This window comes from Xenopus laevis, chromosome 2L, assembly GCF_017654675.1.
Source record: "Xenopus laevis strain J_2021 chromosome 2L, Xenopus_laevis_v10.1, whole genome shotgun sequence".
In the NCBI taxonomy this organism is placed as follows: domain Eukaryota; kingdom Metazoa; phylum Chordata; class Amphibia; order Anura; family Pipidae; genus Xenopus; species Xenopus laevis.
The window spans coordinates 43,715,434-43,740,380 of NC_054373.1; the positions used below are offsets into that span (position 1 = coordinate 43,715,434).

The 24,947-nt window shown below is 39.5% G+C and overlaps 1 protein-coding gene across 1 annotated transcript; it reads right to left on the reverse strand.

Annotated features, from left to right (window-relative positions):
• Positions 1-251: 251 nt before the first annotated feature.
• klhl15.L (kelch like family member 15 L homeolog) lies at positions 252-22,454 on the reverse strand. Its single transcript, XM_018246244.2, has 3 exons — positions 22,185-22,454; positions 18,756-19,467; positions 252-10,881 (listed from the first exon to the last, which is right to left on the reverse strand). Exons 2-3 carry the CDS (start codon positions 19,458-19,460, stop codon positions 9,772-9,774), a joined length of 1,815 nt encoding a protein of 604 aa, XP_018101733.1. The 5' UTR covers positions 19,461-19,467; positions 22,185-22,454; the 3' UTR covers positions 252-9,771.
• Between the last annotated feature and the right edge of the window lie 2,493 nt (positions 22,455-24,947).

A 24,947-nucleotide genomic window follows, 5' to 3' on the forward strand; every position in this document is an offset into this window, starting at 1 on the left:
ATGGATGTCAGGCTGAATGGTCGTCCTATCGCTGACGCGTTTCACCGAATGGCTTCATCCAAATGAGCGAACGTATATTTTTCTTGCTTAACACAATAGGAAAAAGTATGTTCAGCACAAGCACTGTTGAACAAGGGGTTAAACTGCCTTTTTGTGTGTAATCACACAATCAGTAGCATATGGGTTTATATTCAAAGTACCATGGTATTAACCACTGATGTAAAAATATTCAGAGGAAAGGGTACACATGATTAAAGATTAAAAATATTTTATTTACAATTTGTCTTTATACACAAATGTACATGGTGTCATTAAAGTCAGCAGTTAAAGTCGTCTAAATATCTGCATTCAGACATTGGACAAGACTGAGACCAGTGTAAAAAGTTTCCAATACTCATAAAAAGGCAACCTTTGATATGTAAAGCCTGCGGAATAGCACTGGGATTGAGGAGTAATGGCTTGGCAGAATTACTACACAGCAAATTGTATTCATGAGATTACTGTATATGTGCATTCAATAGTAAATAGTAATAGTGCCATTAAAAACGCTTTATTTTAAATTGGTATAAGACCTGAGTAGTGTGGTTTTTTTGGAGATATATATTCATATATATATATATTTATATATATATATATAAAATTAGATATCCGTTACAGATAATCCCCCTGCATAATGGACTCCTGCTATCAGAACACTCAAAGCAAAGGGGGGAACGGGAGGGTGTATCCTGCAAGAACGAAACATGGTGTAGCTTCACTTATCCTGTTTAGCTCAACAAATCACAAAATACATATATTTTTCTTAGTCAAGTAGTTAATCCTCTAGAACGAAAGGTGTTTCTCCTATCAGGCAATCAGCAGGGCTCTCCTCCACCTTCAAAAAAAGACAATTTCCACAAGAGATTGCTGTATTCCTCAAAAACCAAAAGGTTTTGAGGGGGAATAAAACAGATAAAATATATATAGTGCAGTATTTCTAAATAAATTACGATATTTTTAGTGAACTTGCTATGTTCCAATATACCTGCATGTGAATAATTTGTACTTAAAATTCATGCACTTAAAATTTAACCAGTGTAAAAGTCCGTAACTTAAGTGGTGCTAGAGGTGTTTCAGCTATAGTATCCAAATTTTGACACCTGTGATGTCTATAGTTGCACAGAAGCCCACACTCCAATCCTAGTGTGTCTGGCAGGTGTTTATACTTACAAGAAGTAAGTTGATACAGACATATGTAATTTGAGTGTCTCAGTCCGATTTCATTCTACTTAAAACTTTAGTGGGTAAAAAGGAAGTAACGTGTGGAAGCGTTATAAAAAATTTAATAAACAATTCAAAATTGCACTCACAAGCATTCCCCCAATAAAATTGCTTTAAAACCAATGTGGCATTCCGGTCTATTGTTCCGAATCCTTTGCGCAACTGAACCGTCCGATTCATTCGCCTTAGTCCAGTGTAGTTTCGTGGGGTCAACGGCTGCCGCTTCCACACTCTCGTCCTATCGCTGACGCGTTTCGCCGAATGGCTTCATCCAAATGAGCGAACGTATATTTTTCTTGCTTAACACAATAGGAAAAAGTATGTTCAGCACAAGCACTGTTGAACAAGGGGTTAAACTGCCTTTTTGTGTGTAATCACACAATCAGTAGCATATGGGTTTATATTCAAAGTACCATGGTATTAACCACTGATGTAAAAATATTCAGAGGAAAGGGTACACATGATTAAAGATTAAAAATATTTTATTTACAATTTGTCTTTATACACAAATGTACATGGTGTCATTAAAGTCAGCAGTTAAAGTCGTCTAAATATCTGCATTCAGACATTGGACAAGACTGAGACCAGTGTAAAACGTTTCCAATACTCATAAAAAGGCAACCTTTGATATGTAAAGCCTGCGGAATAGCACTGGGATTGAGGAGTAATGGCTTGCCAGAATTACTACACAGCAAATTGTATTCATGAGATTACTGTATATGTGCATTCAATAGTACAAAGTATACAAGTTCTTGCATTTCATCAGACATGTACCTATTAAATACCCAGCACTCTCCTGAGAACCAATGAAGCAAAAGAGGCAGAGGTAAGTATAGATCTGCAGTAGTGACAGTTACAAGAATCATTAGTGCATAATGCTTCTGAATTCATTTTGCATTGATAAGTCAATAGTTTTGATATGAACACCATATCCAATCAGATTTACAAAAAGGTCACATCATTTATCCTGCTGCAACACTTCAATTTCTGTTCATACATGAGTCTTAAGTATTTTTAAATGCACAGTAGCAATATGAGGTTTGCAGGAAAAAAGGCAGAGAAATCACTATACATCCCCCCCCATATTCCGTTGATGGAGTTGTAAGGGTCGTACCAATATCACCAGTGATATTATATATTACTGTAGATAGTAATCAAGTTTACTTTTGTCCCTTGCTAGTGTTACCGCTGTATCTGTAAATGTGAAGAACTGCCTCTTACAACTTATTTCTGCACCAATAAGATCTAGTGTAAAGCTTTTCCAGCTGATGACAATGTCCGTGAATGGTGTATTTACAATGAATGGAGGGTGCAAAATTAAATGGTTAGCTTTGTACCAATTGCTACCGTTTCCACCACCACAACAGATTTGATCCAGCGAGGGAAATGCAGTAACCTTTGAAAGATGGATCTTTAAAGGGGACCTGTCAACCTAAGATATAATTACAAATTCTTTACTGTCCTTTTAGTTGAACACTTTATTTTTTAGAATTTGTTTCCTTCAGTCTTGGAATTACACAATCACATCAAGCAGGCAGGAGACATATTGTGGCAATTTGTTGTTAAAACATTATCACCCCAAAATCTTATGTATGCACCAAAACGGGGGACCTATTGCCCATACACAATTATAGAGCGTGAGGAGGAAGGGGGGAATATGACAAGAGCAGTGACATGTAGGAAGTGCTATATGGAAACTGAAAGTAATTGACTGCCCCACCTCTATTCCTCGGTCATAGGGGTGGGGCAGGTAATATTTGATTGACAGCTCAGATATTTAAATATCATTATAACACGTATGGATGTTTTAATGAAGATTTGGGCTCCATTTTTTGTAAAGGACTTTCATTATACAACTTTTTATGTGAAGGTGACAGGTCCGCTTTAAGAAATGATAAACCCCTCAATATAATTAGCTGTGAATGTCTACAAAATATCTTAATACATATAACATAGTAAATTCAGATTCATTATCTGCATCTACAATATGAGTAGATGGTGTAGTACTAATCCCAGTAGTGATGTATGGGTTCAGGTTGAAATTTGGCCACCCATTGCACGTTAGGGTTGGGTGAGGGACAGACTGGGGAAGTACACTCCTCCACTGCTTCTGAAGATTCCATGTTTTGGAACCAGAGGCGGGCACAGAAGTAGTGTACAGAACAAGATGACATGGGTATGGATTGGGTGCAAGTCCTGCAATGGCAACATTTTGTGGCTTAGGGTTGAGTGCAGGTTAAGGATTTGTGGGTTATGGTCGAGTGCAGATTGAGTTTTTCCTGACCCACACATCACTAAATCCCAGCATCCTCCAACGGCTTTTTATCATGTCACTTTCAAACTACTGTCAACATTTGGTCAGACACCCCATTCCCTCCTCGGGACATTACACAAATCAGTGTTAGAGTTCTGAATGTAGACCTCACCAGAAATAACTAACACTATTGCTAGACTTACTGAAAAGGAGTAGATTGCCGAGTCTGAGGGGTTTTTTTTTCACAGTTCTAGTTGATCAAGTTTTTAAGATCGGAGTTTCAGTTTTTTCAACTTAATAAATACGCACAAATTTAAATTTTGATATACAGGCCACCAAAAAATATTTGGAGGATTCTTAATCTGGCAAAAACTACTAGGATTCTGGAACCGGATCTTGGATTCACTGTTCCCTACAAAACATAAAAATGGTCCCTTTGAAATCTTATATATTTACAGAACTTCGTATTTCACTGTTCAAATGCAATGGCAAACCTTGGTAGCAAAAGGTAATCATAGCCTGTGCTGATATTTCTGGATGTATTACTCTAAATCTATTTATTTGTAAAGCTGGCCACACATACACACATTTGGGATAAGTACACAAATTCACATCCATTGCTTGGATCAGCAAACGAGATGGCTATATAGAAATGGGTCACTACAGTTGGATAAGTCAGAGCTCCTGCGCTGGAGTTGACCACTTTTCTCTGCCACGCTACATCAACATAGGAACGCAGAAGACTACAGCTTAATATAGAGTTATTTTGGTTGTGCCAAGCTCTGGGAGCTGGTTATATATAGGCCCAGCAGCTAGAGTATATACCTATATATATTACTGTAGCCACTTATAGTTATAGAATCTAATTCAGGTTAAGAATGGAAAATCATTTAAAGAACATGGAAACCCTTTATTTCATAGATTCCCCATATCATGCACACCCCTTTGCTGTACCCATTGCTGAACTAGTTTCCCTCAATAGCGGCTCCTTCACTTCGGAAACTATTCCCCTACACTGTGGCTGCTGCCACCATGTTCCTTGTGCCTCGTCGTCAAGATGGCAGATGCTCTGTCACTGCACATGAGCCACATTTACAGCCAGCTGATCCACAATGCATAATTCATGGTATTATTTTCTGTAGTCTAGTGGTACTGCAGCGAATACGGGCAAGTAGCGAGGCAGACAATGAAGCAATGAACTCTGCAGATCGCACTTCCTTTTGTAAAAAAAACGCATTGCTATGGCAACTGAGTGCAACCTATGTAATTTGTTACAATCGTGCGCATGTTCCAGTTGCCTTCTAGATTACAATGCGCAGAATTGCGGTCTTGGTACAGAGAACTGGCCTATGGGTATTTCCCTAGTCTGCGCTATTTTTCCAACAAAGCTTCTGCAGCACAATAATGATGATGACTTAAGGTAATTGAAGAGCACTTAAGAACACCTTATAGTCAGTTATTTCACATGATCAATTATGTTTATTGGACTTTCCTTGTCCTTTAAGACACTTCTCCTTCTTACGAACTACAAAAAGAACTTCAGCTCACAGTTAAACTTATTTAAAGCGTTATTACATTAAAGAATATATTGTGTGGTCCTAGCTGTCTAACCTTTTAGTCTATTATCTTGGCCACTGGAAGTGCTTGCAGGAGACAGGAAAGACTAATACAACCACACAATCTTCCCAGAGTATAGAACCATTTAATCTATATCAGATAAAGCACACATAGAAAACCTGTTAATATTGATAATAAAAGTATCAATATAATGTCATCACAAAGGGGCAGATTTATAAAAATGTGTATTGAAGGTTAGAGCTCACCACAGAAAATTCACCCACTCAGTTCATTCCTAAGGGATTTTTAGAATCATATTTATAAAATGGCTTTACCAATTGATAAATATGATTCTAAAAATCCCATAGGAATGAACAGAGTGTGAGTTTTTCTGTGGTAAACTCTATCACACTTTGTACAGGTCGTATATGGAATGTCTCCTTGTATGCAATGGGAAACGCTGCATTGTTTGATAATAGACCAAGATAAATGAAGCAATAAACAGGGTTTTGGGTGACTGTGGAAAATGATTTGTGAATAGGAACGGGTTGCAAAAGTGTATAAAGGTTCAGTCTTTTATACTTGCACCAAAAACATTCTATTGGTAATTACAATAATAACAAATACTTATACACATACAAATCATACCAATTAACATTTTCACAAACTATTGTCAGTTGCATCGGGGGCCAAATAACCTGGCTTTTTGGATGTTAGAATTTAGAGAGAAAGCAGAGCACCCAAAGGAAAGCAATGCAGACACAGGGAGAGCATACAAACTCTTTGTGCAGGGTTGAATCAGACTCACAAACACAATGTTGTGAGGCTGCAGTTGGAACACACATAACAGGAGAGCAATTGCTGCCTGGGAAAGTTCTTTGAGGGTTTAACACCGGGCAGATGAGCTCTTCCCAACAGGCTTGGGATTCCAAATAGGCCCTGGCATTTCAAGTACGCAGAGGCCCAAAACATCCCCCCGCCAACCCAATAAATAGTAAGAGTCCATGGCTTCTTACAGCAGCCCCTCTAGCGTTTGCTAGAACCCAATGATTGCCAGTCCCGCTTGATTCTCACAGCCAACAGCCCTCAAGTTAGAACCCCAAGTCCTCCCTGCTCTGTGCTGAAGCTCACTGGTCTCTGTTAAAAAGTTTTAGAATTCATCATATAGAATGCTCGGGACCTGGGGTTTTCCACCTAAGGGTACTTTCTGTCATTTGGATCAATAAACCATAAGTCTGCTAAAAATCATTTAAACATTAGATTAACCCAATAGGATGGTTTTACCATTTTTTAAAAAATGGGAATACACAAAAGTATTATAAATATGTAGACTAATTCACAGAACAATTCTCTGTCATTTTCCACCTCTACCTAACAGAAAAAAAAGTAAAAAGTCGGAGTTGCTATATTTTGTGTCATAGGTACACAATTTTTGAGAATTTATCATACCCATGACATTTTTCTGCCAAATTGTCCCCGCCATAATGAAATTGTTGGGGGGAGGGGGTGGGATATCAATTAAGTCTATATAGAGAGTTTTTTGATACAAACATTTTCACGGTGTAACAACACAATTTACCATTTATATAACAATTTTTAAAATTTGTAAACACTGACAAATCTATAAAACTTTGATACCTTCTGTGAATTTGTTGTACTTACAACACTTTTACAATTTGACAATGGACACTTTAAGAACTGTGTACTTACCGACACTTGCATATTCCCCCCCCAAAGAATCCCAATCTGACTGTCACTTACTGATGTCTTTAATTGGCCATGGATTGGGCAATGAGCCACATCTCCCCATCCCTGCAGTTCTGCTTATTCTGTCCATAGCCGCACAATGCTAATTGAAAAACCACGATCATAGGGAGGTCCCAGTACAGGAGCCAGTTGGGAAGAGAATACCCAGTGTAAATCAATGTTTAGGCAAAGCTTTAAAGGGAGGGGGATTGTGCACAATTGGAGGCAGAAACACAATTAAAGGTGCCTTTTATACAACATGTCATATCACTTTAAAAGAAAGCATTTGTTCCAAGTTTGCACTTTTAATAATATATACTAATAATTCTGTAAAAAGTGCAACCTTTTTCATGTATATAAATTTCACAGAGATTAAATGGATTCCAGGTGTACACTTTTACCTAATGCAGCATGCAGATTATTGCAGGACCATTTCATTTCCAAGTGAAACGTCCCTTTTATGTCTTACTGAGATAAATAGACATTATTAGCCGACAATCCCTTCAAAACTGTTGCGTGCACTTTCACAAACCAGAGGCCAGGGGTGGATTAAAAAGTAACTTTATTTCCCCAACATTTCTCCTCCTAACGCGTTTCATGTGTTAACACACGTAGGCATTAGCCGACAATAGTAATAGAGAAGACTGCATGCTGCTGTATCTCTGCTTATTCTGGGCTCTTTCCCTATAATGGTATTTACAAAAAACAAATAGTATAGATTGCATTCAAATAAATTGGACTTGAATTTTTACAAATATGAAATTCGTTTTATTAGAAATTTATGGTGAGGTTTCTTTTGCAACAGAGACTCCATGGGGCTTTCGCTATCCGATGCTTTACTAAACAAGTGTATAGAAGTCACAAACGAGCCATGATTAACCCTTCAGCTATATACTTATCAATCAGTGCTTAGTGATGTCATCAGTTATAATCATTGCTTTGTGTAGTCACTAGTGTGACGTGATTGATGTATTTATGCTAATATACAGTAATGTACCCACTGTTATAAAATAGGAAACTATAAAATGTTACTTTGGAGTTCCATGACCCATAGGAAAGCCTTTATTTGGTACATGAATTCTTCAGTGACTTCTAATATCCATATAATTTTACAGTGGGGGTACATTATATCCTATATCACTTGTGTCAATTAGCCCATTCCATTAAATCTGTATGCAGCACGCATGGGTACCAGTGAATGTTTATCATTCAACTAACCTTGAAAAGGGAATAGATGTTTTTTTCCCTGACACCAAACTTGTTTAAAAGAACAAATAACATAAATTCAAGATTTAGCCAAATCGCAGCACTTTTTGCAGGATTTGAATTTAGCTGGAACCTAAGGGGCAGATTTATTGATATTGAAGGGGATTACATTGCCATATTTACAGCAGAAAGAATTCATTATGTTTGGTCACAATGATATTAGAAAAAATCCATCCCCCTGCAAATAATAACTTTAACTTTCTAAAAGACTCATGGCAGTCTGAAACGTTGCTGAATTTTCGGGTCAGAACCCATGTCCTAATAAAGGCATTTTAACCAAAGAATTTTATGGCTGGTGCGGTCTTTGAGTATGCTGATTTGAGGGGAGGATTGTAAAATTGGTTCTATTAGTTAAAGGTAGACCATCATGGCTTCCGTATGAACTGAGCAATCGTGCATGCCTGTGCAGAAAAAAAACATTTACATTTTTGTCAGTTTAAATAATGTTTATGCACCTTTGTACATAGGTCACTTTTCTTTAAGTAAAATTTGCAGACCTTTATATAACATAAAATCCAAATGAAAAAGGAGAGGTAGGAAGTGTCTTCAGATATGCCCAGTAGCCCTATGGTGCAAGGTAGCCAAATCAAGTATGCCATCACAAACAACATAGCAAGAGGGGCTTCACAACAGATTTTATCTCAAAATAGATTTACACAAGAAACCGATAGATCCTGGAGATTCTCCCATCATTCCTCCTGTCTGTTCCGGTACAATCTGCTGCAGTTGTAGTTCATCTAAAACCAACTTTTAATATGCTATAGGACATATGTTTTGCAACCCCAGCAGCCAAAAAAAAAAAAAAAAAAAAAACAACAATGGACTATAATTTTATTACTGTTCGTTTTGATTAAACGTGTTTTTCTGTTCAGACCCTTATACTTATTTCAGCATCTCATTCAAAAGCCTGCCTGGTTGCTATGGTAAATTGGACCCTAGCAACCAGTTAATACAACCAAATTCAAATTGTTTCGGAATAGAACTGTCTAGACTATACTAAAAATGTAAATATCAATCGAAATACCCAAATAACACATATTGCAACTGCAAACACTGCCCATGTGCAATAAAATACATAATAAATTAAAGGGGATTAAAAAAAAAATCAGGCAGATTTGCAGGGACCTAGCACCAATAGTAATAAATAATGGATATAAAACAGAAGAGCTACGCAGCATACATAGTTTCTTAGATAGGGGATAGAAGGGATTAGTAGGCTTTACATTATGCAGGGTCTGGCAAGAAATTATATAATTTTATGAGAAAAATCCATCTGCTGTATGTAAGTAAATATCATTAAATGTGGACTTGCATGTGAAACAGTCAGGATATACTGGAAATTACATATTGTCTTCCCATCCTGACACAATAAAAAAAGATAATCATCCAACCTCATTCCAAATTATTTTCATTTTACATTTGCTTTTTAATCTGTATACAAGGAGAGAAACTGTGGATTCACTTGCAGACAAGAGATTGTAAAATGGACCAAATATATTTAAATAAAAAACCTGGCAAGGACCCCCCCCCGAAGTCTGCCAAGTTCACAATGGGCCTCCTGATTCATATAATGCTTTCAAAGAACAAAGAAAAACAACTAGTCATTGCCATGAGAACCTGCCTTTAGCTATGGGAATAGAGTTGCTTAAGACATTAAAAAAAATTCTAAAAACAAGAGTTGCTTATTTTTATGTGCAACGTTTCACATGCTCTAAAACGTATTCTGGAAAATGCAGGCTGCATACTTGTAAACCATCCAGCTTGCAAGGCATTCTGGGATACTCGTCCTCTTTCCATTTGTTCTCCTCCGGATCAAAGGTTAAGATGGAATCACTATAATGACCATTGTAACAGAGGCCACCGAGCACTATGATTTCATTGTCTAGCACAGCTACTCCGTGACCACTCCTACCTATTGGCATGGACGCCAAAATAGTCCACTGATCCATATCAGGATCATAAACTTCTGTAGAGGGGCAGCCCTGCGATTCAAATGAAGCCCTTAAAATAACACAGACTCCACCAAAGACATAGAGTTTCCCATTGTAAGAAATCATCTTGTGGAAACATCTAGCGTAATTCATTTTGCACTTATTTTCCCAGCAGTTTGTTAGAACCTGTGTTCTTCTGGTTCTTTGTTCCACGGTACCCTCTTTGCTTGGGTCAAACACACACACCTGCTTGGAAGTCGAGGAGGAGGTAATGCCCCCTGTGATGAACAATTTATTATTAAGAACAGTCCCCTCGTGGCCATATTTGTTGACAGGGTAAGGGTCCACAAACTCCCATTTATTTTCTATGATATCATAACGCTCTGTGGAGTAAAAGGTTTCATCCCGCGTCCTTCCAGCCACAGCATAAACATATCTACCAATGACTCCGACGGCAAATTCTGACCGTGGTACAGACATGTCTGCCATTCGCAGCCAGCTGTTTTGACGTGGATCATATCTGAATACTTTAGAAGATGCATGAAATTCACCATCAGGCCCGAGTTCCTCTCCACCCAGCAAGAAGACAAAATTATTAACTATGGCAAGGCAATCTGGACGGAGAGGAACGAGGGGACCTTCCAGCTCCCACCACACACGAGGCTTATGAAGAAGAAGGATCTTGCTATTAACCATGCTGTGTCCAATCATTCCCCGGAATACTGCAGTCTGGGGCTTTGCTGAACGGATATGGTTTGATTTCATTTCCATCAGAGGCTGCTCGCTGACGTTATGGAAGTAGTTTAGGGCTTGCTCTACCTCATGTCTCAGTTGCCGCGAATACCGATAGAATTCAGATGTTTTCACCTGGAGAAAAAAAAAAACAGAAACAGGGTGTATAATGTGAATTTGGGGTTCTCGGCAAAGCTTGAAAATAAACATTATCCCATCGCCTACATAACCCTGTTTAACTTCTTTAAAAGAAGAAATGCATTTATGGCCATCTGGGATAAGCATGAACACAAAAAACAAGCAAAAGCACATGATATTGAGTGTACTAGTCTTGGGCTAGATAGGCAAATTACATCTTTTGTTTTAGGTGCTGCAGGAAAATCTACAGCCCCTTTAACAAGAAAAGGAATAGTGTCTCATCGGAGACATTTGCTTGCAACTTTCAAAGTAAAATGAAAGCTTTTTTTACATAAATCAGCTGCGCCAATCCCAGTAGCCCTAAAAAACGTACAGGTCCCTTTGGAGGCTCTACTGGCACAGTCCTGCTTTAAGACAGGGGTCATGCTTGCCTACCCAGAGGCATGGTACACTGCACATGCAAGTCAGGGACTGTAAGTTTGCAGAGGGAATGTAACTCCAATGGCATAGGGGTGTAAAGCGGCACTGAAGCCTTGCGCGGAACAAGACCTGGACCTGCAACCCAAACAGAAACCCGCATATTTACCCACTTTGATATGCTACCCGACCCGCAACTGCTTTATCTGCAACCTGCCAACCACCATTAAAGGACAAGGAAAGTAAAACTAAAGGAGTAGGCTAGAAATGTTGTACATTATCTTTTGGGCATCTGTACCAGCCCAAGGCAACCACAGCAGAAAAGGTCTGTGTCTCCAAAGATGCCCAAGTAGCTCCCCATCTTTTCTGCTGATTCACTGCACATGCTCTGTGCTGCCGACAGTTTCTGAGCTTAGGGACCCACTCACAATATACAGTACACATAGAATAGAAATGTCACAAAATAAGGTGGATTAGTAATTAATACAGATAATTACTACATGGCAGCACAGAAACCAGTGCAACTAGCATCAGAAATTAATAATCAGCCCTGTAGCATCATCTTATATTACAGATAAACCTCATTTTCTGCTTGATAATTTGCTCTGACCCCTAAGCTTAGCTTCTCAACAGCTGCTCAGAGCCCACTGAGCATGTGAGTGTCGAAGACACTTGCCAAGATGGTGACCCCCTGTGACAAGTTTGAAGTCCTGGATCATTACTGCTATTGACAAGCTGAAACTTTAGGCTGGTGCAATGAGCTCAGTATATAAAAAATGGCATTTTAGCCTTATTTATTTTTAGGGTTTAGTTCTCCTTAAAACAGTAAGTTTTTATTTTAAAAAGGAGTAAAATTTTAAAAGGAGTAAAATAGAAACAATATAAAATACATTTAGACGAGACCTGCAACCCAAACCGCTACCCACATCTATCCCAGCACCCTAAAATTCTACCCTCATCCTGCAAGGTACCCGCTTTGTTTGCGGGTAACCGACCCACTGCAAGACGCTACCTTGTGCTATGTGACTAGGTGGATAGGCACTGAGATAGTTAAAAGTTAAAATCACACATCTAAACCAGAGTTCTCTAATTTGACTGCAAATTATAGAGATTATAACATACAAAGCCTGTTAAAAAAATATGCATAATGCAGCAACTAAAAGGCATGAACATTGATGAGAAGTTAAAGCATTTACTCAAGCCATGAACACATAAGTCACAACAGGCAATAACTGTATCTGGAGACTGTGACCATGCATCCAGTAATAAAATAGATTTGCTCTGCAACCTAATGCATAGAAACATGCATCACATAATTCACACATCAGTGATACAGCTCACTTAAAGGAACAGTAACGCCAAAAAATAAAAGCATTTTAAAGTAATTAAAATATAATAGACTGTTGCCCTGCATTGGTAAAAATTATGAATTTGCTTTAGAAACTCTACTTTATATGGATAGGCTTCCATGGGGACAGCCATTAAAACTGAAAGAAGAGAAAAGGCACAAGTTACTAATAGAAGACAATGGAATTCTGTAGAATGCATCTTTTATGTAACGGATCTTTGGATGGCTGCCCCCATGGATACACAGCAGCTTGTTTATATAAACTATAGTAGAGTTTCTGAAGGAAACACACTAGTTTTACCAATGCAGGAAAAAGTACATTATATTTTCATTACTTTAATTTTCCGCGTTTTGGCGCCGGCGATACATTTGCAAATCTCCCATGAAAATTTGCCTATAATTTTTTAGACGCGCGTATGAAAAGTCACTCGCGTCCAAAACGCCGCACGTCAACACTATTCGGACACCCATTGACTTTAACACCAGGCATCAATTTTCGAATTTCGCATTTTTTTTTCCTCGCGGATTTTGAACCAGTTATCCAGAAAGATCCGAATTAAGGAATGGCTGTCTCCCAAAGACCCCATTTTATCCAAATGTTTAAAAATGATTTCCTTTTTCTCTGTAATAATAAAACAGTACATTGTGCTAGATCCAAACTAAGATATAATTAATCCTTATTGGAAGCAAAACCAACCTATTGGGTTTATATAATGTTTACATGATTTTCTAGTAGACAAGGTATGAAGGATTAAAACAAAAAAACAAAAACAAACATACAATAAATAAACAGCTGCAAGGCCACAAGAAGACATGATAGCAGTGTAAGTGATATAATGGAAGGTCACGGGGCTAATAACCCACATGCTAATCACCCACCTATACAATCCACTAAAAGCATTATATGGGCAGGAGAAAAATTTAAGAAAACCCCAAAAGTTTCAGTGGTTAACTGCAATGTAAAGAATGATGGAATAATGAAAACACAAACTGAATGTAAAAAGCATAATTTCTTTATTTCTTCTTTTAAAAAGTGAAAGATCTTTGATAAATGTTAAATTAAAAGTTGGAATTGTTAATTTTTGTTTGAACATTATTTAAACCATTTGAAGGGCATGCCTCATCTGTTTTCGGGTGGGCTCATATCTAGTAGGGATGCACCAAATCCAGGATTCGGTTCGGGATTCGGCCTTTTTCAGCAGGATTCGGATTCGGCCGAATCCTTCTGCCTGGCCGAACCGAATCCTAATTTGCATATTAGGGGCGGGGAGGGAAATCGCGTGACTTTTTGTCACAAAACAAGGAAGTAAAAAATATTTTCCCCTTTCAATCCCTATTTTGCATATGCAAATTAGGGTTCGGATTCGGTTCGGTATTCGGCCGAATCTTTCACGAAGGATTCGGGGGTTCGGCCGAATCCAAAATAGTGGATTCGGTGCATCCCTAATATCTAGGGCATTAGAGGATCTCTTTTGTCTTTATTTTGCTTCAAGCATTTGCACCACATCTCTAATAAAGACATATATACAACCTATTTACCTGCCCTATTCAAATTGACATAAGCGTAAGAGTACTAAAGTTTCGCTAGGCAGAAATGAACGTTAGAGCAAGTTCGCAATGAAATGCTCCCGATGACTAATTTACGCTAGTGAAACTTCGTCAGAGTTCAGCTGCAGAGACCCAACTTTGTATTTTAGTGAATAAACGTAGGTATAGGATCCTTTATCCGGAAACCCGATATCCAGAAAGCTCCGAATTATGGAATGGCCGTCTCCCATAGACTCCATTTTATCCAAATAATCCAAATTTTTAAAAATGATTTCCTTTTTCTCTGTAATAATAAAACAATAGCTTGTACTTGATCCAAACTAAGATATAATTAAGCCTTATTGGAAGCAAAACCAGCATATTGGGTTTATTTAATGTTTAAATTAAATCCAAATTATGGAAAGACCCCAGGTCCCGAGCATTCTGGATAACAGGTCCCATACATGTAGTAGTAGTGTGGCAAAGCCTTCACAGGTGAAAATTTGCCCTTTAGTAGGGAATCCAGGATTCGGTCGGGATTCGGCCGAATCCTTCTGCCAGGCTGAACCGAATCCTAATTTGCATAGGGACAGGGAGGGATATTACGTGACTTTTTGTCAGTAAAAATGTTTTCCCCTTCCCACCCAATTTGCATATGCAAATTAGGATTCCGATTTGGTTTGTTATTCAGGCAAGTCTTTTGCGAAGGATTCGGCCGAATAGAGGATTCCGTGCATCCCTACTTTGACTTAATTCTAATAGATACTGTATATCATGACCTGGATATATGAGAATTTTCAGACACCATATTAAACAGTTAATGAATTTTGCTACAGCACTACAAGCCGGTCACTTTGGCCGACTGTCTACAGTTGCGGAGAAATATTGTTCAGTTTATACAACTAAAAGAGCTGATCAAGTGGATCTGGGTATAAGTAAGAAAAATATAATATTGAAAACAGTCATTGGGTATAAAAGAGAAAGAGACCATGATTTCACTTCACATGCCCCCATTGGTAGGACGCAATGTGGCACTGGTAGATATAAATCTTGGACAGACCAAGCGCAAATTGAGTAGTCACTGGATGATCTGTCAAAATGAACCACAACTGTGCCAGACATGACCAGATGGTTTAACAGTATGGTCAAAACTGGGCAAATTTAACACAAATGTTATGTTATTTTCAGTCACATCATAGCAAGACATTTCTACATCGGACTTATTGCATGAATCTAGGTTTGCATTGGTTTCCAGAGGATTACAACATCCTGATGTGCCAGAATAGAGAATGGCAACACACAAACTCGTTAATGAGAAGGAAAGGTATATTATCATTTGGGGGGTACCAAATTATAATCACTAACCCAAGCCGGGGCTCCTGTTAGCTGAATATTGCACAGAGCTGGCTTCTAGGGTAGGAGTGCTTCGTTGCCATCCTATTCTGTCTCTTGGTGATCCCTCTTGGCCACTGTAAGTGAAAAGCTAAACTCTGAAGAAAAATCTGCTTTTCAGTCAATGTGGGGCTCCTATAGTACCTAGTGCACTGGTCCAGAGTAAGTGATCGGCGATTATACTATTCCTTTTCCTTAAAGACACCGATTGTACTGTATGCATTAGACTATTGCCCATCCTTCACAGGACAGCATTGGCAATCCACCCAAAAAAACAAACTTAAAACATATTCACAGCACATACCATGCACCAAAAAGAGGTCATCTGAGTACAATTATAACTGCCCTGTTATATTATAGAATTCTGAACAATACACAGTGTTTGGCAGGAGGGCACCACAGCTGCAGGAAACACACCAGTCATCTGGTGATCGCCAGAATGGTGTTCCTTTACCTCAGACCTTTTCATTTATTATGATGAAAAATAATCATATCAAGCCCAGCAATCTGTTGCCACAGTTTTGATGTCACTGGAATCAAACTGCCACATTGTAAAAAAAAAAAAAAAATGTACTCCAATTGCCTTAGCCACTGACCTGCTAAAGAGCGCCTCAAGAAGCACATTCAGAGAGCTGACAGAAAGGCCATTTGCAGCTGTGCATAAAGCTAAAAACAGTCAAGAGGATCAAGTGAAGCAGAGGATTGCAGTCTTGACTCACTGGCCATTCCACAACTCACTAAACAGCTCAGCAGAGTCACCTGACATTTACATCAATCTCTGTGGGCAGGCCCGGACTGGCAATCTGTGGGTTCTGGCAAATGCCAGAGGGGCTGCTATAAGGTGCCATAGAAAATCAGTATTAAGTGGGCTGGCGGGGGCTGTTTAGGCCTCTGTGTACCTGAAATGCCAGGGCCTATTTTCATTCTCAGTCCGGACCTGTCTGTGGGCAATGTACCCCCAATGAACTTACAGCACTCCCAGTTAAGAACAGCTACATAGTTATATCTGCTCTCAATAGTTTTGGAGGGTGAATAAAGCCTAGGGTTGCAACCCAAGCTTAAAGGGATTCCCTCATGATTTTTATGGTGTAGTTTTTATTTCTAAATTATACTGTTTACACTGCAAATAATTCAATCTACAATATAAAATTTCATTCCTGAACCAGTGTATTTTTTTAGTTGTAATATTGGTGTGTAGGCAGCCATCTCAGGTCATTTTGCCTGGTCATGTGCTTTCAGAGAGAGCCAGCACTTTAGGATGGAACTGCTTTCTGGCAGGCTGTTGTTTCTCCTACTCAGTGTAACTGAATGTGCCGCAGTGGGACCTGGATTTTTACCAGGGCGAACCGAATCCTAATTTGCGTATGCAAATTAGGGATGGGAGGGAAATTGCGGGACTTTTTGTCACAAAACAATGAAGTAAAAAAATGTTTTCCCCTTTCCACCCATAATTTGCATAAGCAAATTAGGATTTGGCTTGGCATTCGGCCGAATATTTTGTGAAGGATTCAGGGGTTCGGCGGAATCCAAAATAGTGGATTTGGTGCATCCCTAGTTCTTATATCTACCAGGCAGCTGTTATCTTGTTACCTTCCCATTGTTCTGCTGCTGGGGGGGTAGGGGGGTGATATCACTCCAGCTTGCAGTACAGCTGTAAAGAGTGTCTGAAGTTTATCAGAGCACAATTAAAGATTTAAAGAATTAAAGGGCACCTCTCAGGAAAATGTTTTTCCCCACTGGATATGTGAACTAATACGAGCCCCCACACTGTTTGGGGAAAACAAAACTATTTTCAACCAAAAAATGTGCCCTATGTGCATTTTTTTGGTCAAAATATTATTACTTCCACCAACCTGACTGTGGACTCGCCCACACCCCTGGAGGGAAAATAGTTTTCCTATGACAAATGCCCTTTTAACTGATCAGCAACACAAAAAAACACCAACAGACACTAAAGTTATTTGTTTAGAAAATATACTTAACTAGTTATTTACGAGCATTACATTTTCTTGAAAGAAATTACTTTTTGCTTGGAATAAGTTCTGGCGTTTACCAGTATCTTTTATCTGTTCCCTGAACAACTCCCACATTCACACCAAAATTAATGTAACAAATTTTAGTTAGGGCAGATGTTAAAACTAGAGAAGAGGTATGACATTGGCCCCAATGTCGAATAGTTATAAATAGAACAGAAAGCACCAGTGATGTAACATAAAACATAACAATGGAAGTCAAAATTACAACTAAGGCAGAGGATGTGGGAGAATTTTCAAGCCACCATTGGTGTTCTATGTTTTAGTCAGGGCCTGTTACAAAGTTACAAACATAGGAAGACCTTAGTTTGAAAATTATATAGGAAAGCAAAATAAGCAAAAATAGGCAATAAAGATAATTTACAGTGACCCTGGACACAACTGCTAGAGCACAAAACTGCACCCCTTTGTGCTCATTCAATAAGCATTTGTATCCAGAGACACTGCTGTGCTCTGCACGTCCTTCCCAATTAAAAATCTGCAGAGATATACAGAGTGCAGCACATCACTGCGATGCATAAGGTAGGTTTGTCCATACCTCCATCATAATGCAATGAATGATGTGCAAGTTAGGGGACATGTAAGGGGTAGGAGTGGGGAAGCCTACACTGCGCTGAACACATAATAAACGCCCCCATCATCTCAAAATCTTAAGGCCAGTCCCTGTCCCCACAGTTTAGCTTTGCAGGTACTTTGGCTTATAATTACACAACAATATTACCCATAAAAGCTGAATGAAAACATATCTCTGGTAAAGCAGATAATTTCATAGAAATGTTACAGGCTGCTTTGTTATGTTGGCCTCTAATACAAGTTGATGCAGCACAGAGCATGTGCAGTAAAACAGCAGAAAAGAAGATGGGGAGCTACTGGGGCATCTTTGGAGACACAGAACTTCCATGCTAAAGGGCTGTGGTTGCCTTGGGATGAAACAGAAGCCCAAAACATAATGTACAATATTTCTAGTCTACTTCTTTAGTTAGGCTTTAGTTCTCCTTTAAGGCCATTCCCATGGGTACAACACTAAGCAAAATGATAAACCAAGATGTATGTCTATCTATTCCTTCAGTTTTTGTCTGTCTGTATATTATTGGATTTTCAAGGATGGCCTACATAACCGATGAATCCTGACTAGTGTTTTCAAACTCACCAACCTTCTCATAGACATTAGCTGGTGTCATCAAACAAAACCTGATGTTCTGAATAATGGTATCAGTGTGCCTCCAGCGTCTCCTATCATGCCGCAGCCAGGCCTGAACAGCTTCATATAGCTCTATCTCAGGAAACCTGCTTAGGCGGTCATTATCCAAGTAGCTCTTAAGCTTCTCAAAGCTCAAATAAGACAGGAATTCAGGCCTGGACATGAGTGGTACAAAGTTCTCTAGCAAGAAGGAGTCCAACTTTTCCCTGACACCCTCTACGTCGACACTGAAATCATCCAGTAGCCTCATGATCTCAGCACAGTTGTCCAGGCAGATTTTAGCCATGAGAAAAGAGCAACAGAATTTCACTACTTCAGTCAGTTGCACGTACATAGCAGCTTGCAGGATCTCGTGAACTGTAGCCATGCTAAGGTCAATATTCCCATAATACATGAACTGAAGCACATGGCTGAAACCAGTTGCAGTTAAACCTTTCAAGTAGATTTTGTCCTGGTCACGCTCACGCATGTCAGCGGTAAACATAATACGGAAATAGTCACTCTGTGTCGCCAGCAAAGCCTTGTGTGCTTGGAACTGATGATCTTCTATGACGAGAGTGACATCAACCAAAAGGCATTCTTCATACAGCGCCCTGAAGCCAGCACAGACACTGGTGTCGTGGATTGAGGAAGAGTACCCTTCCACGTCCCCAGCCATGAATTACCTATGAAACAGATTATACCTTGAATTAGAAAATAATACATAAAAAAAAGGAGAATATAAAGACATATGATTTAGTAAATTACAGAGTTTATCTTAAACTGCAGGCTAAATAACAAATATGCTGTCTGATTTACCCAATTCCACTTACTAGAAGTACTATACTGATCAGTGCCATTCTATTAAGTCTGGCCTTAGAAAATGAGTGCCTCATTCATATATGCCAAATAATTTACAAAAGCAATTTATATCATATCTTTCAGTTGATGTTAATCTATTTTCTACCAAGGCAGTCTCTCCGGTGCTTAGCTTTTATTATTAACATGTATTTATATAGCGCCAACATATTGCGTAGCACTGTTTAGTAGTTCTTAGCCAAGGCACCTAATACAACTCCTGATACTGGTAGTTCTGCAGACCAATACTATGCAATGCAGTGCTCTTCTTTAGCATGTTGTGGCCCACAGTAAATATCTAATCAAAATTTCTAAATAGGAAGTGTACATCAATTTAGAGCATAACGTGTATAAATCATCTATATGGTTCCAACATGTAGTTACTATATTTTTTTTCCATTAAGACTTCCCTTATAGTTCTATACCCAGAGAGCAATAGCCCCCATTCTCTCTAGTACAGAGACTCAAAAGGTTCCAATGACTTTTCTTTGTGCCGAGAAGCAGAGTCATCTTTAAAAACGAGTTTAGATGTCTCTTTTTCATGCACCAAGACCAAAGTTACCTTTTAATACTGTACTTACTGTTTAAGGCAAATTATATCTGAACATGCTAAATGACAGAAGAGTGGCAAGGCTCATATGAGCAAACACCAATATGAACTGAAAGACAAACAAGTTTAGATGTCTCTTTTTTATGCAGCAAGACCAAGGTTACCTTTTAATACTGTACTTAAGTATTTACTGTACTGTACTTAGGGCAAATTATATATGAACATGCTAAATGCCAAGCTGCAATGCCAAAAGTACCAATGAATTAATGGAGGATGCTGCCAGCAAGAGCTTGGAACAAACAGGGAATTTGCCAACAAGATTCAAGGCTCACTATGTCACTAGGTCCGTGTCTTTGTTTTTATCTGACTTATCTTTGAGACTCTGATGACAGAGTCCAATATCACCTAGCCCCTAGTGTGTTATTCTCGGACTACTGTCAGTTCTAGAATAAAAAATAAAGACAAAGACTAGGTGGCTTCTATGACTGAAGGCTGTGTTCACTTAGGGGCAAATTTACTAAAGCATGAAGCAGCTAACGCCAGCGTGACGTCATTTTGTTACTTCGCCGATTTACTAACGGGCACTGGTGTAAATGCGCTACTTCTCACCCTTACGCCAGGCAAAGTTGCGCTATGGCTAAGGGACGACGTAGCTACGCTAATTCACTAACTTGAGCATTTTACTAAACGTTACCTCTTGCGCCAGACTTGCCTTCGCCACCTCAGACCAGACGAAGTGCAATAGAGTAGATAGGGATTGCTTCAAAAAAAGTTGAAATTTTTTCTAAGTCCCAAAAAACGCTGGTGTCTTTTCCTTTTTTTAAGGGTGATAGGCTGAAAAAGATTTTTTTGGGGGCACCCTCCTTCCCCTCTACATTTCCTAACATATGGCACCTAAACTAAACAGTGAGCACATTTATAGGGCAACATAACTATTTATTTCATAAAGCTTTCCCAGGCTTGTGTAGTGTAATGTATTTAATGCTACATATACGTCCACTCAACTTCAACTTGGTGCCGTATGCAAATTAGGCATCGCTAGTGTAACTTCGCTTTGCTTGACGAATTAACGCTCGCGCAACTTCGCTACCTTTCTCCTCCCTGAGCGCAACTTCTGATTTTAGTGAATTCGTCTTGACGAAGTGCGGCGAAGGCTGCGCTAGCGAAACTCCGCAGGTTAGTGAATTTGCCCCTATGTAAGGAACTTTGGTTGAGTGTCCATCAAGCAAACAGGTGTGACACTCAGAATCATAGCGAACATGATTATTTTACACAACTTCATGGTAGAGTCCTGCGCGGGTCCATTTTTTGGAATCCGTGCCCGACCCATACACGCAACCCGGACCAGCATTCTTACTCGATTAAACCCGCTACCCGACCCCAAGTACCTTATCCACAACCCAGACCTGCTGACCATCAAGAATCAGGAAGTGCTGTCATTGTAAACCGGAAGTGACATCATCAGAAGTCGATGTGATCAGAAAAAAGGGAGTAAAAATCGCTATTGAGAAGACCCGCAGCCCGACCCGTAGAACTGCCAACCCGCGTCTATACCCAGAACTTCTACCCGCAACCCACAGGGTACCACAGGTTTAGTGGGTACCCAACCTGCTGCAGGACTCTACTCCATGGTCTCTTCCACTGAAACACATACACCGTGTCAGTGAAAAGACAGAAGGGTTGGGCCCTGTACCAAAGAGCTTACAGTCCAAATAAATAGCACAGACAGCACCAGAGATGCCGGTGAATAGATTTTAGCGCTTTACAGATGGGCTTTAGCGCAGAAAGAGAACACATCCGTGTATAGAAGGGAAGAGCACAGGCACGTTCTTGTCAGCACGGTGCAACCTATGAGAGCAGCAGTACAGCCGAGCAGGACATGGATTATACCAGGAGGGCTACTACAGACAGACACAACAGGGCACGCCAGCAGAATTCATGTGTATTGCTAGTTTTGCTACAGGCCGCTCACAGCTTCAAACAAGCCGGACTTACCGTGCAGAAGTGGCACTGAGGAGCAACCAGCAGGCCCTGCAGAGATCCGTAATGTACCATCCGGCCCTTTGTCTTCAAGGCGTCTCAGCCGCCCTCGTGACTATTCTCCGCATCCATGTAACCTCACCATTACCTCTCCGGCGGCCGCGTTGTTTCCCTCAGACTATACCTAAAGCAGCACTTTGCAAGATGGGAATATCAGGCCAACTTCCGGCCCCACCCCCACAGGCAGGAAGTGGCGTCCTAATAGATTTTGCTAGCGCTTGAGATGATGCTGTTGCTATAGGCAGTAGTGCTGTATGAAGGAGTGCCGGGGTCTCATCAAGTTCGCTGTGAAACCATGCCCGGCCTTTTTTTGACAGAAAGCGAAGGAGTAACAGCACCTGCTCCTTTCAGTCTGCGCTCATGTTACTCACTATAGTCGTGCTGCAATGAAATTATATATGTGTATATATATATATATATAGGTCCCTGAGCACGTCACGTTGGCTGTAACTGCACATATTTATATACGATTTTTTCACTGAAACCCCTGGAGAGTTGCTGGTCATTGGCACTATATATAGATATATATATATAGATATATATATATATATATATAATTCATTGCTGGTGGGAAGCAAGTGTTTCTGCTTTTTCCCTACAAGTGTCAGTATCGAGCAGGGTTGCCACATCTCATTTTCAAAACCAGCCAAGTCAGCTACAAAACCAGCCAAGAGGCACTTCAAAAGCAGCCCAAAAATAGCACAATAAGTAAATTTCACTGTTTTGCTAATTTTTCCATGATGATTTGGGATTAGTGATGTGCGGGCCAACCAGGGACCCGCGGGTTTACCCGCGCGGGCTCGGGTCGACCTCGCATTGCTTTTCACGGGTGCGGGTTGAGCTCTTCTCCTGCTCTCCCTGCCCACCACCTTCAAATGGCGGGTTCCGGTTTTATAGTCTTGCATCTGCTTGCCCCGCCCCTTTTGTGACGTCATCGGCGGGGCGGAGGACCCCGGAAGCGGGTGGGTGCGGGTTGTAGCAGGGCGGGTTAGGGTCAGGTGCGGGTCAGGGAAACCCTTGCATCAAGCTTTGTTTTGAAAGTGAAAATCAGGACTGCACTTTAGACGCCCATTTCTGCCCCTACAGTAACCACTGGATATTGTGTCTTATGAAAAGTGCTGGGAAAATAGTGGTGAATTAGAAAAGCAGAAGTCTGTTAAATCTAACTACTTATTCTCAATAACATAAAAGGGACAATCATCCATTTAAACCGTACTCATTTGGAAATCTTATTAAAAATTCCTTTATTAAAGAATGCATAGGCTCAGACCATGTGACATTTTAGGCCAACTACACCTTATGATATTGTTGTCTGAATATATAAGCCTGTCCCCAAGAATACAGCCATAATTAAATAAGAGTAATAAAAACAACACAGGGTAGGGCCTAGTCAGAAGGCCAGATAGGGTAGTATTTGATGTCAGTGTTTATTTAATTTCCTAAATATTTTTGGGCACCCAATCTAAAGTCCACTTAGGGCTGAGTACTTAAATACTTTCCTATATATTCTGGAAATTATAGCAGGACGGCTTATACAACAGTATTAATGTACTAAGGTGAGAGTGGGGACAGCTAGCTAGAATCTCAACCATAAATGAATAAATCAGGGTGGGACTGCTGCTTCCAATGGGGATCTGATCGGATCTGTGTCAAGGTTCTGGCCTGTCCGGAGTTCCACGGGACAGAAGGTGGCAGCCCTGCTTGGACCCCAAACTCAAAAGGGGTCCTGTGATTTATGTTACAGTTGACTACCAACCTCCAGCTTTTGATGACCTTCAACTCAATAGCTTGATTTCTCTAACCCCAGCCCTTCAGATATTTTATAAACAAGATTCCTTTGCTTTTTTTATGAATCTTTCCAGCTTTTAAATGGGGGAGGGGTGATTGACCCCATCTAAAAAACAAATGCTTTGTAAAGCTATTTATTGTTATTGCTACTTTTTAATTAATATTTTTTCTATCCACGCCCTCTCCTCAGGATTTCATTTTTTATTATTTGTGGGTTTTGAGTTATTGCGATTTCATTCAGCTGCTTTTCATTTTGCAATTTCAGCAATCTGGTTTCTAGGGTCCAAATTACCCTACAAACCATGCATTGATTTGAATAAGAGACTGGGATATGAATAGGAGAGGTCCTGAATAGAAAGTTGAGCAATAAAAAGTAGCAATAGCAATACATTTGTAGCTTTACAGAGCATTTGTTTTTAGATGGGTTCAGTCACCCCTATTCGAAAGATGGAAAGAGTCAGAAGAAAAGGGCAAATAATTAAAAAAATATAACAATATTTAATGAAGACCAATTGAAAAGTTACTTCGAATTGGCCATTCTATAACATAATAAAAGTTTATTGAAAGGTGAACCACCACTTTAAATAATGGTTGCTAGGGTAATGTGGACCAGATTACTGATATTGCAAACACTCAAAAACTACAAATAAAAAATGAAAACCAACTGCAAATTGTCTCAGAATATTGCTCTTTACATCATACTTAAGGTTAATTTTAAGGTGAATAACCCCTTTAAGGGAGCACAATTCATCCTAATATTATATCATTATAATAATGCTCTATAATTGAGACTAACCCATGTTGTATGTTTGGGGATTTCAACTACTAGGTACTTGATTAAGATGTCTTTCTTAACTAGCTTTGAGCATTCGCCACTCCTTTGGGAAAAAATTGTACATACCACTAAACAATCTTAAACGATTAAGCAGT

What these genes read in the sequence shown, in the direction of transcription:
- klhl15.L (XM_018246244.2), bottom strand. Translation starts at nt 19,460, where the DNA reads ATGGCTGGGGACGTGGAAGGGTACTCTTCCTCAATCCACGACACCAGT. An exon ending in CAGCTAATGTCTATGAGAAG is followed by an intron (nt 10,882 to 18,755) that starts GTTGGTGAGTTT and finishes TTTTTTCTCCAG; the next exon opens with GTGAAAACATCTGAATTCTA.